This window comes from Lissotriton vulgaris, chromosome 9 (assembly GCF_964263255.1).
Source record: "Lissotriton vulgaris chromosome 9, aLisVul1.2, whole genome shotgun sequence".
In the NCBI taxonomy this organism is placed as follows: domain Eukaryota; kingdom Metazoa; phylum Chordata; class Amphibia; order Caudata; family Salamandridae; genus Lissotriton; species Lissotriton vulgaris.
The window spans coordinates 132,757,193-132,777,848 of NC_141697.1; the positions used below are offsets into that span (position 1 = coordinate 132,757,193).

The 20,656-nt window shown below is 46.1% G+C and overlaps 1 protein-coding gene across 1 annotated transcript in view; it reads right to left on the reverse strand.

The window, feature by feature from the left end:
- Positions 1 to 20,656, reverse strand: part of MAP3K9 (mitogen-activated protein kinase kinase kinase 9) — a 416,748-nt gene that overhangs the window by 114,537 nt on the left and 281,555 nt on the right. The window contains exon 7 of the mRNA XM_086936581.1: positions 12,233 to 12,355. Within this exon, the coding sequence (XP_086792707.1) occupies positions 12,233 to 12,355 (123 nt within the window). The remainder of the gene's footprint in view (positions 1 to 12,232; positions 12,356 to 20,656) is intronic.

Consider the following 20,656-nt stretch of genomic DNA (forward strand, 5'->3'; position numbering starts at 1 on the left):
TTTTTGATATTTAATCTACATCCAGGCAGCTGTGTCTTGGCAAAACAGGAGGCCATCAAGCAGCTGCTTCACTGAATTCTTGTAGATCCCTGCTCACAAGGCTACACTGGCTGACTTCCCTCTCCTTGAGCAAGCAATCATTCTTACTTGCAATTCCGCATGTTGCTCCCCGTAACAGAAGGATATGCAAAATGTTCTCCTCATTGATGGTGCTTTAGGTATCAGTTTAGGATGTCTTCAAACCATCATGATACCTGAAAATCTTGCAAATGGCTTTTTGAAAAAAAAACTTGTCATCTACTCAACACATGAATGTTGCGATGTTGTATGGAACGTATTGAACACAGTAGAATCGTCTCAGTGTTAGCAGAACATCTATATGGTGATGGGTTGTAACGCTAGAGAGGTTGGCAGCTGCTACTAATGCTTATTACTCTATGGACCACTTTTTCTTTTTTATTCATTAAAGTGCTTACCTGCATCCATTTTAAATATGGTATGGATAGGCCGCAGGTGGTCCCGAATGCAGCGACTCGAACAATATTCAGGTTACCCCGTAATTCCCATGCACCACAATTTCTTCATGGTCTTCACTGGCTCCCAGTGAGGAGAAGGATCATCTTTAAGATCTTGCTTTTTCCCAGAAAGCTTTATACGGAACTGGCCTGGCTATCTATGAGCTAGAATTAAGTTCTATACCCCCCAGAAAAACCTTCGGTCTGCAAACCTTTGTCTTGCCAAAGTTCAGTGGGGTAGGAAGGCAAGGTCCGGAGGCAGATCTGTTTCTCTCCTGGTTCCATCTTTGTGAATAAACGTCTGCTGACAATCGAATGATTCAAGGCTACCCCGTGTATGGATAAAAGCTCAAGACTTAGCTCTTTTCTACTGCCTAAGTCCATCCTTCTTATTCCCTTGGTTGAACCTTCTTCTGCATTAGCGCCAGGAGACTCCTTAGTAACAGTTGCGCTCTAGAAATAATCTACATTAAGAGATATGGTGACATCCTTACAGTGCTGAGGAGGATGGTCCGTTTGAACATTTCGGGTTCAAGTGGTGTAAGTGGTGGTTCTCCAACGTATGCTATTGTCAAGATGGATTACTATTCTGAGTGGTCAGAGGTCAGGTTTTTAGATAATATGGTCAGGAATGTATAAAAATTGCAAAAGGGCATTTTTAAAAGGGATGGCTATCAAGAGAAATTGGTCACTGAGAATGGACCTCTCCCAGTCATAAAAGAGACTAAAAAAGCGTCTCCATCAACTTAGTGTGAAGTATGTGACGTCTTAGATTTACCATCTCATTAGTAATGGTCTCACCGAGCGTTTCATGAGAATCATAAAGGACATTTTTCAGGTGCAGATGACGAATGGGCTGGACATGAAGGAGGTGTTGACGAATATAAGGGCTGTGCATACTACTCTCCGCCCAAGCACAGGCATGACTCCTTTTGTACTGTAAAGAGAGAGAGTGGCAGGGAATGTGCTAGTAAGGAATGGACGGAAACGAAGATTGTGAATCCCAAAACGTTGAGCGGTGTGGGTGATGTAAGGAAGGTCCAGCAAAACAATTATAAAGGCAAGGTGGGAAAGAGTGTTGAAGTTGTTGAAAGTGATTGGATGAGATTAGAAAGGGTGGGTGGTCAAACAAGGGTGAGTTCAGATGTGCCTGCCACAGCGTATGAAGATGATGAAGCAAGATGCGATAGTCTTGGACAGCGGTAAGGGTTTAGAACAAGAGCAACATTTCTGTGTTTCCTATTAAAGGAGAGAAAATGTTTGCCAAACATTGTGCATGGGAGGTGAAAGTGTAGGAGTCTGGGACTCCTGCTGTGTCGTAATACACTATGCCTCTTCCTGTTAACGTCATGCTGTCATGTAAGAAAACAGTGACAAAAAACTGTTTTTCCACTATCTTTCCAAAAAGAGGATGTCGCCAATTGAACTTGCAAAGGATTTATATAATGTATTGCATTTATGTGTGTCCGAATTCTTCTTGAGTGAACTCATATTATGCTTCCACACTAATTAAATTATATTATTTTCTTTTTATACATACATCAGATTTAGTGGGGGGAAAAGTGTGGTGAGTGGAAATGCTGGGATGCTGAATGGAATCTAAGGCATACTATAGAATAATTTCAGTGTTGTTAGGATGTGCATGTAGGCATGAGTTAGAACATTCTGCAGGTTGGCTGGTGTTTACAGTGGTTGTTGCTGTTCTCTTCTACAGTTAGGTTGCTTCCCTGCTACTGTTGTGAGTGTGGTAACATCCTTCAAGTCTTGCTAACATTTTTTGTTATAAAGAATGCTGTCTTCGAAGACACTGAATTTGTCACACTTATGCACAAGCTAAGTGGTTGCCCCATCAGCTTTGATAATACAGTATTGAGCAGCAATGATGTAGTTGGTTTTTGAACTTCTTAACCCCTTGGACGCTGATGACGGAACCGCTCCGTCATCAGCTGCGGGTGCGCTGTGCTGATGACGGAGCGGTTCCGTCATGGCCCTCTCGGCGCGCCTGCGCGGCGCGAATTCCGCGCCTGCGCTGAGCGTTCCATTGAGCGGGGCGGGCCATGACGGAACCGCTCCGTCATGAGCACAGCTCAACCGAGGCTGGTGACGGAGCGGTTCCGTCACCAGCATGCGGCCACCGCGCGGCCGCCCCGCCCCCTTAGCACTGCGGCGGAATAGCCGCCGCAGTGAAGGGGTTAATAAGCTCTAAGAAAGCCTTTCAAGCGTTCCATGAATTGGTTCAGTTACAACAAGATACGCTGGATTAAGGTATGCCTGATAAATAAACTCTTATGGAACAATGATGACATCTGAGTCGTCCAGAAATATAAGATAATGCAAGAATTGATGCAAAGAGCGCTTTGTGGGTAAAATCCCTCATTTTGCACAGAACCCATATTGAAAATATGTCCCTCTGGTCTAAACAGCTCTGGAGTCCCCAAGTTCTCCAAGTGTACCAAGCTGGAGCAATCCTGCAAAAGAACAACTTAATTTTCCTAACATTCTTCTATCAGAGATATTAACGAAAAAGCACATAGAATTTCTTCTGACACTGTAATCAAAAAAGCTTCCACTAGTTAATTTGGTTGTGCTTCTCTGCTGGTGGAGTCCTGTCATTATAGGCTTTTATTTGTGGATATCAAGACATTGTCTGGTTTCCCTGAAAATTGCTCAGAACTATTTGCAACAACTTAGAGTCTCTACTAAATTGCTCTTTAAAAAGGGTGGCTCTACAGACACAAAATGCACAAAGGGAGGCCTTGCTCTTCCCTACTTCCTGATGCAAGGCACAGTATTGGTACTGTCAATGAGAACTTTCACCACTCAAACATTCATTCAGTAGAAACGGCTGACGATATTCTTTGACTGACGTCAACATTTTGACATTTAGGTAGAGATGTTTTCCATCTCCAACTAGTGTCCCTTGCTGTGAAGTTGCCCAGATGACCTCCACTGGCTTCCCATCAACAAGAGAATAACATTCCGTCTCCTCACCCACGCACACAAGGCCCTCTACAAACTAGGACCCGAATGCCTCAACACTCGACTATCCTTCTACACACCCACCCGCCAACTAAGATCCTCCAATCAAGGCCTCGCCGCAGTCCCGCGTATCCAAAGATCCACCATGGGAGGTAGATCCTTCTCCTACTTGGTGGCCAGGACCTGGAACTCACTCCCGACTCACCTCCGCCTCACACAAAACCACATCTCCTTCAGAAAAGAACTTAAAACCTGGCTATTCGATAAATAATGAACCCCCTCCCCAAGCGCCCTGAGCCCCTCTGGGTGAGTAGTGCGCTATACAAATTCTTGAACTTGAACTTGAACCCAGAAAGGCACATGTCTGTGATCACTACAACTTAACATGGAGGTTTATGGAATAATAACTCCTTAGTCAAATCCTACTTTTACATACATCCTTGGATTAGAGCATGACTTGCCCTTTGTCTTCCTAGGACCCCTTCAAACGTGGGGTAGGCATCCAGATTCACCCAGGTTAGCCTCATAAAAAATCTACAGTTACAGTTCAAAAGAATGGAAGATAGCTTTGCTCGTAGTAGGAGCTGGTAAGTATGAGCGCAAGGTTAAATATTCCAACTTTATGGATCCTCCCTTTGGACAACCTCGCCAGTGATCATGCTCAAAGTCCACTTCAGAAAACAAGATATTTATTGCAGGGGAGAGGAATAGTTTTCGGAATCTACTTGTGATCATGAAGATATTATGCGCTCTGTTGAAATCCCTGTGCCTTATGTACAGAAGCGCCCATCGGGGTCAGACTATAACTGTACTGTTTGTGCACATTGTATGTACATCCTTGGGTGCGGTTGCACCCCAAAGTGAAGGATCCTCCATTTGCAGTAACCGTTCTTGAATTAAGGAATGTCCCATGCTTGGAAATGTGCTACTGAGGAAGTAGGTAAGTCTCCTTATGCCTTTTCTAAGTAACAGCATTGTGTTTTGCCGCATGGTCATCCTGAAAGTTTATCTTTCATGAATTCCATTCGTTATTTCATATCCTGCATTGGTTTTCAAACTAGTATTTTTGCATACCATTAAGTATTCCAAGTGTACCCCTTAATGTTTCTCATGCTTTGGAGGCTTTTTTACTTATCTCTTTTTCACAATAGCAATAAGGTTTCTTATGCAAATCTCTCACAAATGTAGCTAACTTTATTCATTTAATTCGGGAAGATATACATGCAATACAATTTTGGCTTGGGTCCTTAAAAATAATGAAAGTAAATAGCCCACTTTGTGTAATTACTTGTGGCCGACCGCCACAACCTCGTTGCTGTCATTGGGGGACTCTATTTCCCATAATCCTAAGCGCCGGGGAGGCGCCCACGCGTTCCATCATGCCAGGAGGCGTTTAAAAGTGGGCAGGGGCTCCTGCAGCGCAGCCTACTTTGTGTAATTTCTTGCGGCCAGCCACCAGCACCTCGTTGCTGCCGTTGGGGGACTCCATTTCCCATAATCCTAAGCGCCGGGGAGGCAACCACGCGTTCCATCACGCCAGGAGGCGCTTAAAAGGAGGCAGGGGCTCCCGCAGCGCGGGACGCGGGCAGGAGTGCCCGGGCCAACGGCAGGCCTGTCTATGCCCGTCCGAGACCGGAAGAGGCTGGGCTGAGCCAGGTGTCTTCTCTCATCTTTCCAGGATCCTTGCCGTCAGGACCCGGTTTTCCCAGTACACAGTTTTTTGGACTAAAGCCCCCAAGGGCGGGAAAAAGGTACTTACATGACTCTTATTCTATGGTGTTTGTTGACTGTGTCCCTTTTTAATGTCATTTTTTAGCCCCTAGGACGTAAGACCAAGTCAAAGAAGTCAAAGAAGTTCCTCCTGTGTTCTCTATTTTTGAAGTTGAGTGTACAAATGTTGCTCTGCAGGTTTACTGTGCGTTTATTTAAGTCAAAGGGACTTTTGACTAGCTAGCGATGGGCAAAAGGAAATGAGTTGCTTGGGGCCCTCCATGGACAAAGGTCGTAGGGCCAGTTGGGAAGATAGACTCCTTTTTAACCAGAGCGGCTAATGTTGTAACGAAGGAGATAGCTCTGACCGAAAAAAGGCCATCCATGGAGACTGAGAAACTAGCATTGGGCACTATTGGTCATGGTCTAACACAGGAGGCAATTGGGGTCTCCTCTAGAGAAATGTGTTTCTCCAGACCTCCACCCACATTGATGGAAGGCCCAATGGGTGATATGGACCTAGCTATCTGTACTGGCACAGCTACCTTAACAGCAGGGAATGATCCGGTATGGCCCCCCAACCAAGAGAAAATGAGCCGGTGGAAGCAGAGCCTTTAGAACGTCACCATGGACAAAAGCAACTCTGCCACCAGCGGAATTTAATCTGGATCTGCTGCTGGACAGCCTCTTTGGAAGGCTGGAGACTCTGACCGAAGCCTTGTTAGCACCTGTAATTTCTAAGTTGGAAGGCATTGAGTTAAAATGTAACTCTCTTGCCTCCATACATAATAACAGTCCCCCAGGGCATGATATAGGAGTTGGATGGAGGGGGGCTCCTGTCAGGCACCTAGTGGCTCGGCCCATGCCCCCCAGGTGAATAGCTTCCAATTTCACCGGGCAACCAGTAGTCAGGCCTCAGTGGGTGTGTTTCATCTTAGTAATTCTAACACCTACCACAATTTAGGGGGAGGGGGATCACTGTATCTCAGATGGCACATCGGGAAGTACAGGTTCCCTAGGCAGCACCTAGGGATGCGCAGAATACTGTTAATGGGGGTCCACTCCCTACACACCCCCATCCCACCATAAAACGGTCATGATTGAAAATAAATGTACACTCGATCTCCCTCCCCAATCAGCGCCTCTAGTGGCTGTGCTACTGGGGGTTCCACCGCTCACATTGGGAACCAAGGAAACTTAGTTGGACCTCATCCCTAAGCCCAGCGGCGGAACCACTGAGGCATGTTTCCAACTCAGAGGCACCTGGGACACCATAAAAGAATTGTTCAAGAGATCTCTTAAAAATGGAAGGAGCTCATCATTCCACGCTTCAAGATCCCAGGAGAGGCCAAGTCAAGAGGAGAGTCAGACTTTAATAATGCCATGCAAGTCTGTGACTCCAAAAGAGCAATAGGTTTAGACTGTAAGAGGTTGGGGTCTGTAGAAGATGTAAACCAGACCTCAAGACATGGAGCATTTCTGGCAACCTCCGGAAAAGAGGAATAAATACCTGCTACTTTATCAGAGAAATAGCGAGCTAGACTATTGCAGCTATACTCAGACGAGGCGACATCCGCTGAAACACGATTCATTGAGGATAAAGATTTAACAATCGCAAATATCTCTCTAGAAGAGTTTTGAGCAGACTCAATTTTATTTGCGTAAAAAGCTCGATGCACATACCTAATATGACTATGATAAGATTTCAAGGCTAGATGGTAAATCTCCTTACTAGTCTAATCGAAATTCCTACGCCACATACGCTCACAGCATCCGCAATTGGTTTTAAGGATAGCAAGTTCATCACTGAACCAGCCCGCTGAGAATTTAGTTCAGGGTGATACCCTCTCCACTATAGTAGCAATACAATCGAGAGCCCTGGGGCTATCCAGTGATCCACTTGCGTATTAGCAATGGAGACACAGTTGTGAAGTTTGGGGCAGGTTATGGCCAGGGCATTGGTAAAATTACTGATAGTAGCCTTGGCCCATCTCCTAGATCTAAACCTCAGACCAGAACTTAAACTAGAGGAGACTTTTGGTATGGGAACCTGAAAAGGGATATTTAAGTGATCAGACCAAGGAAGAGACAGCTGAGAATCAACCACAAGCTCACTAACGTTTGAAAAAATAGGGTTGAGCGTATACCCGCTCTTATGAGTAGGCCAAGAAACAAATTACGACAGTTGAAGCCCTGCTAAATCTGCACATAGCACCATTGTCATAGAACAAGAGAGATCCTCAAAAAGCTAAATTAGAATAATGGAATACCAGAGAAGGGAGAAAAAACATCAGCTAGGGAAGAAACGAAATCACAGGCTGGTCCAGGTAGCCCATAAATCAAAACCCCAGACAAGGTGAAATTGATGGTACAAGTCAAAAAAAGAAAGAGCTGCCTCGCAGCCAGCTACAGTCAATTTGGAAAAGGTACAGGTAAGAGATTGCTTACCAATAACAGCAATACCCCCCACCCACCATTAGGCTTGTCTATCCAGTCTGACTATTGCATAGCGTGACAGACCGGCCAGCAGCACATCAGGATCTACATTTTCAGACAACCAAGTTTCTGTCAATAAAATTGTGTTGATAGATGATAAGAGATGAAGACACAGCTTTCAAACTTGTGTTTCACTAAAGAGCGGCAATTTGAGGATAAAAAAGGGCTTTAACAGGAGCTTGAGAGGGCCCATTCGCCTTAGCACCAGAAATGAAAACATCTGAAGACACTACCCTCACCTCCAGACTTAGGGGTAAAATACACGAAGGACCATAACCACAACAAAGACGCCTTAAAATTATTTTATTTATCTTGTCACATTGACAGTCAGGATCAGACTAGGTTAGAAAATATGCCTAAGGCCCAAAATAAAAGTGGCCCCAATTAGTGAATTAGAGAGCTAAAAAAGTAGTTCATGTTTGCAAATCAAGGCAGTTTTGAACTTATAAAGACACGCTGTATACCAGTTTTGCAAGGCATAGGAGACTGCATGGATGTAAGGTTACTGCAGTCATTTTTTGCAACAATATCAGGAAAATCAATAGTAAAAACCAGCCCACGAACAGCCGAAAAAACGGCGCATACACTGTCAGACCAGCCCTTGGCTTTCTGTGTGTTTAGAGGCGGAAATCAACTGTGAGCTTATGTCTTCTTACAAATTGCTGCATGTTTTATCACGTAGATTGGTGTTTACTCTTCTTTCTCTGCCTCCAAAGTAAGACGATTTTATAAAGTGAACGGTCTGACAACTGTGGTGGGGTACAGGAAGTTTGATAAGAAAGGCTGTAGGATGTTGTTTTTCATTACACACACCATTTAAATAGCTTGCAAATAAGCAGTACAAATATTTCAAAATATATCAGCAGTTAGGAAAGCACATTTTTTTGTAATTCAGAAATGCAAATGTAATAGCCTCAAAACAAATCAGAACTATTTACTTATTTATGTGCAAATGATAAATATTTGCTGAATTCCGATTTACAAACATCATTTGTACGCTATATAGTTTTATCAGTAAAAACGCATGTCAGTGGGAAATTTTATGGCCATTTCAATGGAGAAGGTGCTGGCTGTAAATCAAAGTGAGTCACCACACATGCTTTAGTAACACATTTATTAAAAGTGAGTTTTTAAACATGAACTGAGAAATATTCCTTCCCTGCCCCGATGACAATGCTGTTAATGAACAAAGAGGCAAGTCAGTGGTCTTGTGTACCCTATCTGTAGGCTAGATTCTTATTACACATGGAGCAAACATGATGGGCCAGATGTAAGACCATTCCAAATTGTGACTTGCAATTTGGAATGTACAACAGTGTCAGAGACACTGTTAGCGATTCCCAATGAGGTCGCAAAATGCAAGGCTCATGCATATTAATGAGCCACTCTCAATTTGCGACCCCATTGGGAATGGCTGGCCCTCCCAGTGATGGTGGCCTGCTGGGCTCAGCAGACCTCCATGTCTGGAACTGCTTGTCAATAAAGCAGTTTTTTAGGTTTCGCCTGGCGTCCACTGCGCAGCAGTGTTCGTGCAGGCGAAATCTTATGTTTTAGCAGTACGGGGCTATGTCCCGCCTCTCTGTTCCATTGGCTAGCTCCATAAATGGAGGCTAGCCATTGGAAGAGAGAGCTGTCCGTAATTGTCGGAGCAGATTCGTGGGCATTCCTGTGATTTTTTCGCTCTCCGCCCCTCTGTGAACGTCATTGTGGCGGTGGGCGGTGGTTTATTTTTTTTTTCTTCAGAGGTTTTTTTTGTCATTCCTCCAGGCCGACCGCTGCCGGAAGAAGTCCAGGTGAGTGCTCCCCCCCCCTCCCGCTGTCCGTGTGCCCGTTCCCGCCCCCCCATCCCGCTGTCCGTGTCTCCGGCCCCACTTGTAAATGCTTGTTCTCAAGTTTCTACCCTTTGTTAGAAGCGGTTCAATCCTGTTTGGGACCAGTGGTTGGTGTGCAAACAGGAGGGTGGGGGCTGCTGCGCCTCTGCCTTACATTGACTGGAAGCGTCATGTGTTGCTGACCTCTCCAGGAGTGTTCCATAAGACAGCGACATAAAAGTCTTAAGTTGCATTTATTAATACTGATCAAAGTTACATTGTACTATTAATTCGTGTTTGCAAAGAATGATGATTCCCATTTACTACTGTTTGATGATCGGAACGGAACTTTCAGTTTTCTTCTCGTGTGGTTCCAAACCCACTTAAATTGATTACTGGGTACATTCGGGGGATGGGATCTATTCCGGCTCTGGTTTGATTTCTTGCACTAACTATCGGCTCATCAAACTGGAACTGAAGGGTCGAGTTGTCTGCAACGTAGGGTTTTATTTCAACGTCACTGCTTCTCACACTATCTTTGCCCTGATCTCACCACGCGTTCTCCGCCCCTTCCTTCCTGTGGATTGGCGGAGCACATTTGTTTGTGCGTTGCCAAGGCGACGTTGACATTTTGTCATTGGCTGACGCTGTTGCCAAGCCCGCGGTGGACAGGTTTTCTTACCCAACTCTTCTCAAGAATGAGCGCATAGCAGCTATTAATAGAATAACTATTGCCCACATTTTGTCTGTTTAAGCGGCTCCTGGAATGATCCAGAGGATGTATAGGTTCTCAATAAGCGTGAACCCGCCGACAGATTGTGAGCACTGGAGTCAAACTAGCCACGTTTTCCAATACACACTTTTCGTTGCAATCATAAGAAGTGGTATGCTTTAACGTTTCCTATTCTTAAGCGTATTATTCTATAATATTCAATAAAATAGTTATGAATTAAGAATTCATAACCAAATACGCTTTTGTTTAATTGCGAACCACGCGTTTTTATTTATACCTCGACTATAACATGATCATTATTTAACTGAATCGGCTTTTTAGCGGCGTTCTTCATGCCTGACCTTAGAATGGATTCCATTCAATATCTATCCCGCCCTCGGGAAACGACATTTTATCTCCGGAAGTAGGGGCCGGGGCGGTGCTCGGTGGCAAGTAGGCTAGGCTGTGCTTTTACGTCACGTTCTTTGCATATGAGGCGGTGCTGCTTGCTGCCTGGGTGTGTGTGTGTGTGTGTGTGTGTGGCTCTGGGGGTGTGTGTGTGTGTGTGGCTCTGGGTGTGTGTGTGTGTGTGTGGCTCTGGGTGTGTGTGTGTGTGTGTGTGGCTCTGGGTGTGTGTGGCTCTGGGTGTGTGTGTGTGTGTGGCTCTGGGTGGGTGTGTGTGTGTGTGGCTCTAGGTGTGTGTGTGTGTGGCTCTGGGTGTGTGTGTGTGGCTGGCTCTGGGTGTGGGTGGCTGGCTCTGGGTGTGTGTGTGTGGCTCCGGGTGTGTGTGTGTGTGTGGCTCTGAGGTGTGGGAGTGTGGTAGTAATTGCTGTCTGCTGAGCTCGTCCGTAGGGTACAATAGGGCTCACATTTGCGAGAGATTAAGCTATTGGCAATGTAAATGACAATGCCATTTATTTATCTGTTTTCAAAACCAACAAATAAATACAAATTTTGTCATTTACAATGCCAATAGCTCTAACTTTTCCAAAGGCGAAACCGTTGCATTGTAAATGCTTGTTTTAAATGCATCCTGTTTTCCTTACAGAAAAATAGGATGCATTTAAAAAAAAAAAAAAAAGGTAAACGTTTTCATTTTTATTTTTTAAGGGCAGGCAGTGGTCCACTGCCTGCCCATAAAAAGTATTTCTAGAGCCAGTCACAAAGGGGAAGGGGTCATCTGGGTACCCCTTCCCATTTGCAACTCCATTACCACCCTCTGGAAGAGGGCAGTAAATTGTGAGTGTTTTGCAACTGCAATTGCGGTCACAAAACATTCATACATTGCTGGAGACTCACTATTAGGAAGGGAACGCCCCTTTCTAATCGCGTGTTGCAAAACACTATTTTGCGAGTCGCAATTTATAGTTTATACATGGCCATGTAGGTTTTTGCGTACACAAACTGTTCGTACATCTGGCCCGTAGTCTATTAAATAAAAAAAAAGGTTTTTGTACAGGAGATATACTGACCTCACGTATTTGAAGGTGCTCTCGTATGCAATAATGAAAAAAAAGGTGACTCAATAAAATAGAATATTTGCCCAGGATCACAACATTTGAGACCAATTTACAGGTTTAGAGCATTACATTTAGGCTAAGCAGATTATTGAGGGCACAAGACTTAGAGGTGTTGCATAATTGTAATGATTTTTTGAGGTCTGTGTATTCAATTGAAAACTGTTTTGCCTCACCAGGCTCTATACAACAGAGGATCTATCTACCTAAATCAAAAAATAAACTTCCATCAGCCAGCCCGTCAAAACTAGAGTCAACTTCCACCTCACAAGCGCCAAATCAGTCACCACACCACTTTAAAAAAATCTATTAAAACCTGGCTGTCTCAGTACTTTTACTTTTTTCTTTTATCCTCCTTTTTTAGAGCTCTAACACCAGTACAACCTTATGAAGGCAGCAGTTGCATTCAACAAATAAATATAATATGATCTGGTAACTGTTTTTGAGTCACAGCTGTATTTCTTTGCGCATCACTTTGTATAAGTTGCTTACATTGTATGGCCCTGAGTCGCGGGATAACTGTTGGACTTGCAGGAGGGCTGGATCGGTTACTGATGAAACTCTTCTTTTTGTCCATGGTTGGAGATGCCTGCACGGTGAACTTGTGCTGGAAATCTGTAAAAATAAATAAACAAACAAAACTATATATCCACATAAGAAATGTTCAGAAGACAGTGGAATAGTAATCAGGAGTGTGTTGCTTGGTTTCAAAGATTACAATCTGGTATTAAGGTAAAAAGGTGTGGTTCTACTGATGTACTCAGTCAAATTCCACTTTCTATTTGTGGAAGCAAAGAAGAGATATCTGATCTTGATTTAAATAGCAGCACAATAAAATCCATACATTTGTAAAGTATATCTCAATTTCACTACAATAACATGACCAGAGAAAGCTAAGAAATAATCAAATGGTTCAAATGAATGCGTCTTATCAGAATGAATTGATATCTATCCATTTTTTTAAATAGTTATTTGCTTTAATATATTGCCATAATTTAGCAGAAATAGTCTTATGGAACTGTCGTCAATTAAATACTCCAACTCATCAGTTGATTTAGCCATTGATGGGCTAGAAGATGGGTAATTACATCTATTAACCTACATTTCCCTGTATTCAGTGTATATTTGTAAATTGGTCTAGTGCTCGGATGCATTTGCCTTTACAGCTGCCAATGCACTGCTGGGATCAGTAAAGAAAACTGCACTGTTATCTCAATAAAACGGAAAACGCATCATGGTCCTTCATAGACAAGAAGTAAAACTCTGGGCTCTCTTTTGACTTTAAATGGCAGCAGATCAATGATGAATCAAAAGAGCTGCCTCAGTTAAACTAAAACATTTTGACAGGCATCAAATGATACACATAATTCAGAGTCCTAGTAGAGACGCTTTTCCAGAAAATTAAACAGTGCTCAAACATTTGGATCAGACTGTCTACAGGAATTCTGATTCAACCATCTATAATGCTTTGTCTACTTCAGTAAGGGCAAGCCTGAAGATAACCCACATGCTGGAATGTGATTTATCAATGATCTATCATAGACTGGCCAGGTAAAAATCAATGTTGTTAGATACTGAAAGCTGTGTTATCAGTGCCACTTAGCCAAGATCCTAAAAAACATCACCCCATGAGTATTAAGCACGGGGAATAATTTACATGGTAAGCAAACCTTTACTTTTTTGGGAAAGATAGTCATGTGGATAAGGGGAAAAGAACCACTTCTTGTCTCATACCAGTATTATCACAATTATATTATAACCAAATTGGAGCAGATTTCAGGAATTATTTTGCAAGCAAACAAGCTGGTAGCCCATCAGTAAACTTTACAGAGAAGTGATGGATGGAATGCTTGAATTATTCTCCGCCACTGGTAAATACTCTGGGCCCATCCCAGTCTATCGTTTTGGCACCCCAGACCACCCCAGTTTATATCCAAATTAGTCTTCACCCTGCTCCATTGGGAACATGCCAGCCCAGACTGTCAAGCCAGGTCCTCCCTGAACCGGAACACAGGCAATCCAGGACCGGTTTGGCCCTAGTGAAGGCTCATCAGCCAGTTATAGCTTGGTTCCAGTTTCACAGTGTGCTTGGGACCCACGTCTGGGCATACCCGTCTCACCTAGGGCAACACACTAAAGTATACAAAAAAGTGATGGATGGAATGCTTGAATTAGTCTCAGCCACTGGTAATTATTCGGGCCGCATATCCGTCCATCGTTATTGTGCACACCATGCCATCTCAGTTTGGTCCCGGCCATATTCAAATCATTCTTCACCCTGCTCCAATGGCAGAGAAAACACAAGACCGGACGTACCCGTGGCGGCCCTTGATTTTATGACAGAAAAGATCTATTAAATTACCTACAACCCACTACCCGTTATCAAGAGGCGAGTGGAAGTTAAGCAAAAGAAGGAAAACCACTGGGAAGGGACTACCATTTATATCCAAAGGGGTCCCATGAATGTAACTGGAAGAAGATATATCCAGAAGCCCTATATCCAGAGGGCACTTTTTGATACCTAAGGGCGAGTGAACATCCCTATTGATTCGCTGTAATTTCCACTGAAAGACCGTGTCCAAGGTCTAGCTGGGGGAGGAAACTGTCCAAATCTCAATACAAGAAATTATGATCCCTATCACAAGGAAGGATACTTTTTAAAACCCCAAACGATTCTGAACTGTCCTGACGAAGGTGTGACCACATCCAAGGGCCAACACACCGAAACGCGTCGACGCTTTTTCTCTTATAGAATTCAAGCCCAGGAGATTCTCGATATTTTGCTTATTGCAATACGGGAAACCTGTTTAAAGGTTGGTGAATCTTACAATCCGTAACCAAAAAAGGTGTTGTTGAATGGTGGGGGTTTCTTTTCCTTTTTTCTTTACTTCATCCTGTAAAGATTGTGTTATTCTTTTGTATTCTTTAATAATGTTTTCTATAATCAGTGATAGGACCATGTTGATAATTTAGAGATGTGTATTTTCTTTCTCTGCTTGTTAAACTGTATAACTATGAACACATTTTAATATTCTTTTTTAATTTATTGTACAATATGAAATGTTTTTATTTTGTATGTATTATTGCATTGATTCTGCAATGAGCTTTTAATCTATATGCTTTTTAATAAAAAGACTGTGAACGATATAAACTAGTTTGTGACCAGTGACTTAAAATATCATTAGTAGTATCTAGTGTGAGTGAGTGTGAAATTTTCCTGTAAAACTACCTCCTCCAGAGATAGTTCTTTGACTTTTTACAATGGAGTAGTCCGACAGGAACTACTAGGCCAGGTCCTCCCTGAATTGGAACGCAAACAACCCAGGACCAGTTGCACCCTAGTTCATTAGTCAGGCATAGGTTGAATCAACATATAGAAGAGGTTGTAATGGGCAGTACATTGAGGCTTCGGTCTTTTGTTGTCTAATAAGGGTCCCTTGATTAAGTAGGGGGGTTTAAGACTGTTGGCATACTCCATCCCGTCATATTAGCGGCGTTTGGATGTAGCTTAGACTTGTATTCTAGCATTTATCGTCTCTTCTTATTAAATGCATTTATTTTGATTTCAGGGTTTTATTTTGAGGCCTTAATTTATGTTAAATTCGACACTATGGGGGGGCGTGGCTTGGTGCGTAAAGATTGCGGTCGCACTCTAAGAGTGCTCCTGGTCCCTTCCGTCATCCGGCCAAGATCCGCCTGTCTCTGCAGCCATCCAGCCTTACAACTCGCTGCCAATTCATCACTACAACTGCTGGCATGAATTTCCAGCCGCGGGGCTCCCCGTGACCCTGCGTTTTCGAGCTCAACACGCCGCCGGCAGGGTGCCCTCGCTCACAACATGCCGGCCTCTGTGCCTTGACTTGCGGCAAACAAACTCTCAGGAGGTGTGCAGCCCATGTTCGTACCATTGTGACCGGGATTACAGGGATGGCCTGTGGCGATACGGTGAGGCACCCGCAGAAGGCAGACAGCCGACCTCCCTGGGCGAGCTGTGGGACCGGCCGCCACCTGATGCCCACCGGCAGATCCCTCTCCTGGCCGGCCAAGACTCTGACTTGGCAGCCTATTGCTGGCACTTTCCTGCCCGCTCCTGGCGTGGGGCCCAGCCTCCCTGGTGCGAGGCTCCCAGTGCGGGCTGAGGTGGTCTGAGACAACCAGGACTGGTCCGTTGGCTCTTTTGTGGCAAAGCTGCGGTGCCGGCCACCATTTCGGGCAGCGGGAACGGAGACTGTCATCAGCCAGGATCCGGCTGCAACTGACGATCTGCGGCCCACACGCCTTCCGGAGGGACCGTCCGGGATCCAGAGTGCAAAGGCTCCAGGGTTCTGGTGAGTGCCCTAGCGGCAGGGGGGGGGCCTGGGACTGCGTTGTGAGGTACCCCCGCACACTCTGGGCTGCCTGCTGGGTAGGTGGAATCGGGGCATTGACTTGGGGGCTCTGGAGATACTTCTGGCGCGAGAGACCACCTGGGGGGGTGGAACCGGCCGTGTGCAGAGAGCGGCATGGTGTCCTGGGAGAGGGTCTCCTCCACCGCCCCCCCACCTCTGACTTGCTCCTGCAGCTGCCGTTAGCTTATGGTCAGCCTTCCATTCCAGGGGCCCCTGCTGTTGACCTCAGGGGCCCAGCTCTGGTGACGCTGCTGCCGGTGTGGGCCACCGGAGACAGGAGTAGGATTGGCTGCACCCCTTGACTGCAGTGGGGTCTGAGGGCCTGGCTCCGGTGGCCTGGCGAGGGGCTGCTCTCCCCCTCTCATGTGGCTACTGTGGAACCAGCGGTGTGCAACGGAGGCCTTGCGCCGGACAGGTGCCTCCTAGAGGGGTTCGGCCGTCGGTCGGCGTGGGGGTGTGTGTCAGCAGTCTCTGCGCCAGGATTCTCGCATAGGGGCCTGAGGGTGCTGCTTGGGGCTTGTCTCGGCCGTCGGTCAGACAGCAGGGGAGCGGGTGGCCACCTTCCCCTCTCCTCACATCCTCCTCTTCTCCTTCTCCCCCCCGCCTGACTGCCAGATGGCCGCATGGACCTCCAGCCCTGCTCAGTGACAACCATGGGCAGAGATCGGGTCCCAAATACTCCTGCCATGCAGTCCAAAATGGACAGGTTCACAACCAGGGACCCTGGGGCGACCGGATAAACCGCGGACAAAGACACCCCCTCTGCTACAGACTTGACCACTATCCTTCAAGCCATACATACCTCACAATTCTCGGTGGAGAGCAAGATTGCTGATGTCCGGATCAACATGACCCTTATCCGGCAAGACCTCCACAATGCTACGTTCCGGATTAAGGAAATGGCATCCAGTTTATCCACTGTGGAGGATGATGACCACCAACTCAAAGGCCAGGTTTCTCACCTCCAGACTCACAACCAAGAGCTCCAACGACGGGCCGAAGATGGCTAAACAACCTCCGCCTGGTGGGGTTCCAGAAGGTGCAGAACAGGGCCGGGCCTCTAACTTCACCGAATGTTGGCTACGCTTGTGGATGCCTGAGGGTTCCCTCTCCCAGTGGTTCGCAGTGGAGCACATCACTCTCTTGCGTCGAAACCACCACCGGGCGCACCGCATAGGTCGATAATAATGTGGATCCTCAATTGCAGACACCGGGTCACCATTCTGCCCGAAGCCCACAAGCAGCGAGGCCTCCAATATGAAGGTCAGATGATCATGGTCTTCCCAGACTACGTCCAGGGCCAACGTTGCTCGTTTGGTGAGGTTAAACAAAAGATGCGTGCCCTCAACCTCCAGTACAAGCTCCTCTTCCCGCCCGCCCCTGGGTTGTGTTTCAGAACAAGACCCTCTTCTTTGACTCCCCTGAGGAGGCCTGGGCATGGGTAACGGAGGAGCGCCCAATAAGACTCAGCACCGGAGTGCATCACCCCGGGGTGACACCGGAGGTTTCCCGCGGAGGCATGCCTGCCCCACAACCACAGCGTAACCGCTCACGCAGGAGACAGGGCCAGAGACGGGCCCGTCTCGTCATCCGACGTCCGGAACGCCCCCGGGGGGTCCCCGCGGAGGTCTGGCTCTTCAGGCCGCTCAGATCCCAGGAACACCTCGCCCCACCCATCGCTGTTGGACCTGGTGGACATGGACCTCTCCCGTAGCCCGATTCTTCCCACAGGGCCTTCTTGAGCCCACTATGACTTTCCAGCCGCAGCCAGTTCTGCACACCTGAGGCTGCGCTTCAACTTGTAGTACTCTATCTCCCGATGGACATTGCCACTGAACATCCTGCTATGAGGAGGGGTCTTCCACGATTCCCCATTCCCAAGCGTTTTAGTTTGGTCTTTCATTGTGTTTCCTAGTTAGGACAACAGATGCTTCCGTTCCTGAAGTATGGGGAGGGGTTGGATTGGGGGGAGGGGACCGTTGTCCCGGCTTTTTGGCTGTTTTATTTGTTTACTGCGCTAGCATTCCTTTCCAGCTGCAGAGAAAGTGCGTCAAAACCCAGCACTATAGAGTTGCACCCACTACCTCCTGCAAGTACACCACTTCGACCACACCTATCACCCACGCTGGGTGTCGATCATTTGCCCGCTTTCCCTATGCCTGACAACTATGCCGGGGCAGCGTCGCTCCACATAATGTCCTGGAATGTTAATGGCCTGCTAGATAAGGTCAAGCGCACAGCGGTCCTACGATATGCCCAGCGTCACACCACCTGGTAGGCAATCACTGTCCTTTCCTGGCATGATACGGTTATGGCAGAGTCTGGCATAGTGATTTGATAGCTTGGTTACCAATCACCTAAATGAGTGATTTATTGTATAATTTTTTTGTTGGAGTTTTTTATAGCGCAAACTTGACCCGAAGGTATCAGAGCACTACTTTACATGAGCACTAGATGCATTACAGATGGACCCATTCATTTTTAGGCACAGGGATATTAAGTGATTTGCCCAGAATTACAGGATGTTTGAGCCTCTGGCAGAATAGAGCCTGGTTTCCCAGCTTCAAAGTCGACCGCTCTAGCCGTTAAGCCTCATCTGCTCTATAATTACTCCTCCAGGAGTCATTTCCCGTTTATATTTGTATGTACCCTATCTCCTGGGAGACTTCCAGGTTGCCTTATTCTATGGAACTTGAAAGAAAAAAAAAAACTGCTATGACACCGTAAACGAATGCTGGCCGTGTCACATTGCTTTTATTTTTCTACCAGCCATATTGCACAGCAGCCATGGTGCTGTACAATTTAGCTAAAACAACACAGAAAAAGTCAAATATCTCCAGCGTATGAGAGTTATTTAGATTTGAATAGGATTTTTTTGTTACATGGGACAGGCATGCTACATGGGGATGGGGGGCTCAGACAAGAAAGACCACAGATGGCAGGAGAAGGGAGGGAGTAAGCAAGTAACACCACATTCAGCGGGAGGGGGGCAGGAGGGGTAAGGCTCAAGCATCGACGGAGAGATGGGAGAAAGCAAGCCAAACCATAGGCAGTGGGGGGAGGGTGGGAGGATGACAGGGCAAGCCATGACACTGAGCAGGGGATACAGACTGCAAACATATGTACCAGTGGAAGGACACTAAAGGCTTACAGAATGCTGTGTTTGGTCCACGCTCCATGGAACCTTCAAACATAGAAAGCGAAAGCAAGAGGAGCTGACTACTGAATAGGAAGGACATCAGAGTGACGTCAAAGCCATCCAATGGTAAGTAATGGCAGGCTCTAAGCCCTGTTTAGTTTATTTTGTTTGATTTTTAAATAGATCTTGCAAGCGATAGAGCATGTGCTGCCTCTGGTGACATCCACAAAGGACATAAGAGGGCAGAGAGAACCTACCCTGACCCCAGACCTCTGTAAGGGCCCCAAGGAGGCCCATCATGCAATAAAATAAATATCAAACGTTGGCGGGTAGGGGCCTCATGATACACAAATCTGGCAAAGGAATTCGCACATTTTGAAGAAATATTTTTTTATAGTATTCGGTGCATTTTGGCAGTACTTGGCCCTATGCAGAGTTGGTCATACTAGGTGTGTTGGGCCATGCACAATAGGGGTTGTCACCTGGGGTGAGAGGAAGCCCAGCAGTAAACCCCTGCTGTGTAAAGACAAAGGCCGTGAGCACCAGGGGTTTGCTGCACACTGCGGGTTGGGCACAAGGCCTGTTAACCTACAGCCAACGTCAGTGTGCATAAGGTGTTGGCATCCTGCAGAGGGTTGTGCACCAGGTCTGGCCAAGGACAAGTGTTGCAACCCACCCTTCATATTCATGGGTAAAGTTGTGCGCAGTGGTATTTGGATGCAGGGTCTGTACACAGGCCAGTTCCTGTGGCCATCCGCTAGGCCTGGATGTTAATGGTTGGTTTATTTATTTATTTATAGGCTTATATAGCGTTATACTCGACTCCCGAAGGAGTATCTCTGCGCTCAATTCACCTTACAGACAGAAAAACAAAACTCTCAAGATCTTAAAAAGAAGGAGGCGCTATATTTGAAACAGGAAAGTCTTCAGCAATTTCCTGATGAGTCTGGCAGTAATAGAAACACTCTTCTAAACAAGACCCAGCTGTTTGATTGACATGCTCCTTTAAGGACAGCCCTTGGTCCAACCGAACACCCAGGTTTTTTACTACCTGCTTGGGACTGGGATCGGGGCCTAGATCTAATGGCCACCAGTCCGGCGACCACAGTAATGGGGCCTCCCCTTGAGTGCAAGGAACTGTTGCATGTCATATATGATAAAAAAAACACTGAAAAAACTAAGCCTAAAGTGAAATTATGGTTAGCTCTAGTTATAACACATTACCATGTGCTTAAAAAAAATTAAAGCTAGGGGGCGTGGCCTAGTAAAACAGCCGCCTAGAAGGTTCGGCCCTAGGCTCCGATAGGGCCTGCTATAAATCTGCCTTAACCGTAAGCCTAGGAGAACAAGCATCCGCAGCACTACCCATAAAGCAACCCCTTGTAAGAC